We start from the raw sequence: 2,890 nt of genomic DNA on the forward strand, positions 1-2,890 counted from the left end.
TACCTGGAGGTGAGGAATAATACGAAAATGGTCATATTCACTCAGTATTACTTGAGCTAATTCACAAATATCTCAACTACAATTAAGTAGAAATTAATTGTATTCAGTTGTGTTTTAGGTACTAAAACAGTCCAGTGCTTTACAGTGAAACACATTTTTTTTAATTGGAATAATGAATATTTCTGTGCCACCCCAGACTGGTTGCTGGCCGCTCCCAGGTGAAAACATCCTGGCTCCGCCGCTGTTGTGGGTGAACTACCCCTTTAATCGTGAGCCCAGTGTTTGGGATGGTGTTTAAAGGGATTGGGAAATCCTCCGCCGGGTGCGTCACAGTGACGTCAGCGCTGGCGTCTTCAGCTCGCGCGGACAGAGACGGCCATATTTGAGCGGAGCGTCCCGCGCGGTTTGTACGGAGCGGCCAGTCGCCCGGTCACCTGACTTTCACGCGCATTTAACGGTCACACACGACGCAGAAATGCCCCGCGGAATAAGCCTCTAGTTCAACCACATGATATCCTTTGGCCCCGCGCTGGAGTCCTCGCGTAAAATGGAGGTGCAGAGCGTCAGCAGTGAGGTATGTCGCGGATATGATCGCGTCCACCGGCCGTTATTGATTATCGGTGACGTTAACGACAGCTCTGCGTGTTTTCGGTGACCGCAGCGTTAGCTCGAGCTGTTCGCATGTGCTGATCATGAATCCTTCACAACATCGCAGCAAACGACGCTCGCGTCAGTGACGGCGTGTGTAAACACGGGCAGGTTTAGTGTGATGAGGATGATTAGCCTGCGCCTGTTGATCGGATTCACCTATGAGTCATGACTAGAGCGCTCGCACAGCGGACCTCAGTGAAAACTCTCTAACGCCGCTGAGTAATATCTGCTAGTTACACACTGATCGAGCTGTCAACTATCTGTACTCGCAATCAGACAAATGATATTACCGTTTCATCCGTCTGTCTGGCGTCCATTCTGTTCAACTAACTATTATTATTACTTCTTTATTTCAGACCCTTAGGTCCATATCATAAAAAAATACTACTACTAATAACTAAAAATCAGTATTGTTTGTTTTCAGTAGATGTTTTTATTTTTTATTATTATTAATATCTTGTGCTGGTTAGTGTTTCTGTAACGCAGATCAGTGCGCAATGTAAGCAGGGCAGTAGTTAAAGTTTTTATTTTAATGACTAGTTAAAACGTAGAAGTGTTTTTATTAAGCAGTTCTGTATTCTGAACAGAAGGTTGCAGGACAATGGTCTCAGGAACTGCTAGGTGTGTAAGTGCTGTCGTGTTGTGCAGTGGTTTTAGTGTTGCTCTTACTGAAGTATCCATGCACACATGATTTCTGCTTTCTTATTCATAGTTATGTGACGCTGTGCTTTACTGTGTTTGTTCTGTTAATATCTGTCAGTGTCCAGCAGTGTGTTGTTGATGACTGATGCCGATATCTTAAAGTGCTTTTTCATGATCATCACATTTCCATTTGTATTTCAACTTCAGCACTGTTCAGCATGGTGCAATAACAATTTAGGGTTTGGGCCAGCTATAATGTATAGTCATGGTGATTAGTGATCGACCGATATATTGTAAAATGCTTAAATATCCGGAAAAATATTGGTAAATCGATATGTCGGTCGATCTCTAGTTAATTCATTCACAGCATTTGCAATTTGATAATTAGCCTAGACTAAGCCATATTGTGATTTTTATTTATTTTTTGTGATGGAGCTCTTTCAGAGTTATTCAGCTTTAAAGGAGTGATATGATGTTGCTAAAAAGAACATTATTTGTGTATTTGGTGTAATGAAATGTGTTTATGCGGTTTAAGGTTAAAAAAACACATTATTTTCCACATACTGTACATTGTATTGTACTGTATTGTTTCTCCTCTATGCCCCGCCTTTCTGAGACTCGTTGATTTTTACAAAGCTCATCGGTCTGAAAAGCGAGGTGTGCTGTGATTGGCCAGCTATCCAGTGCGTTATGATTGGCCGAATACATCAAGCGCGTGACGAAAATGTTATTGTAGTCTACTCTCCCAGGATCAGGAAACAGTCCTCCATAAGCTGCATAACATCTTAACATCTTCCAAAAAAGCCGGCGGCTTGAGTGAGCGGAGGAATAGGAATATCTCTTTGGATTTGAGACTTTAGTCTTTGCAACTTTACAGATCTTCTTTATGCACCAAGAGCTTGTAACACTCCAAAGAGAAAGGAAAAATTGAAATCGCATCATATGACCCCTTTAAAATCAAGCTGAAGCCACTGCCAGCTGATTGAGTATGAGGTCTCTGCAGAACAAACGTGTGCATTTTCAAACTAAATCATGCAATGAAAATGACCTGACCCCAACCCCTAAGCAGATCAGGTAACGCGTAGGGCTGCTCGATCATGGCAAAAATCATAATCACGATTATTTTGGTCGATATTGTAAGCACGATTATGAGTGGGCCACATGACCGAAACTTTATATGAGTGATTTATTTAAAGATAGCGCTATATATCAAATATGTATTTTGTGTTAATAAGGTTGCAATGTCATCTACGTTCTAGAGACCAGCGAAATTTCACAATCCTCAATACCACAGCAGAATACTAGGGTAACTCATATTAGTAAAAAACAAAAGTCCTCAAATTATTTTAAAAAAATTTAACGGTCAGTAATAGGGATGCTCCGATCCGCCTTTTTCACCTCCATTCCGATACCGATTCCGATACCTAGGGTTCAGTATTGGCCGATACCGATCCGATACCAGTGAAGTTTTTTTTTCCCCCATTTAAATAAACGTAGAATTTATATATCTCTGTGTGTGGAACTGATAAACATTCTTTCACAATCTACTAAATACAGACTACTTCATTATAAAGAAAAATAAACAATAAATATGAAA

At 40.9% G+C, this 2,890-nt stretch overlaps 1 protein-coding gene across 1 annotated transcript in view; it reads left to right on the forward strand.

Moving 5' to 3' along the window:
• Positions 1-301: 301 nt before the first annotated feature.
• Positions 302-2,890, forward strand: part of LOC107746158 (ribosomal protein S6 kinase alpha-6-like) — a 17,347-nt gene continuing 14,758 nt past the window's right edge. Inside the window, exon 1 of the mRNA XM_016560256.1 lies at positions 302-574. Coding sequence (XP_016415742.1) covers positions 509-574 — 66 coding nt within the window. The 5' untranslated portion in view covers positions 302-508. The remainder of the gene's footprint in view (positions 575-2,890) is intronic.

Source organism: Sinocyclocheilus rhinocerous, unplaced genomic scaffold, assembly GCF_001515625.1.
Source record: "Sinocyclocheilus rhinocerous isolate Xijiao unplaced genomic scaffold, SAMN03320098_v1.1 scaffold348, whole genome shotgun sequence".
Lineage (NCBI taxonomy): Eukaryota > Metazoa > Chordata > Actinopteri > Cypriniformes > Cyprinidae > Sinocyclocheilus > Sinocyclocheilus rhinocerous.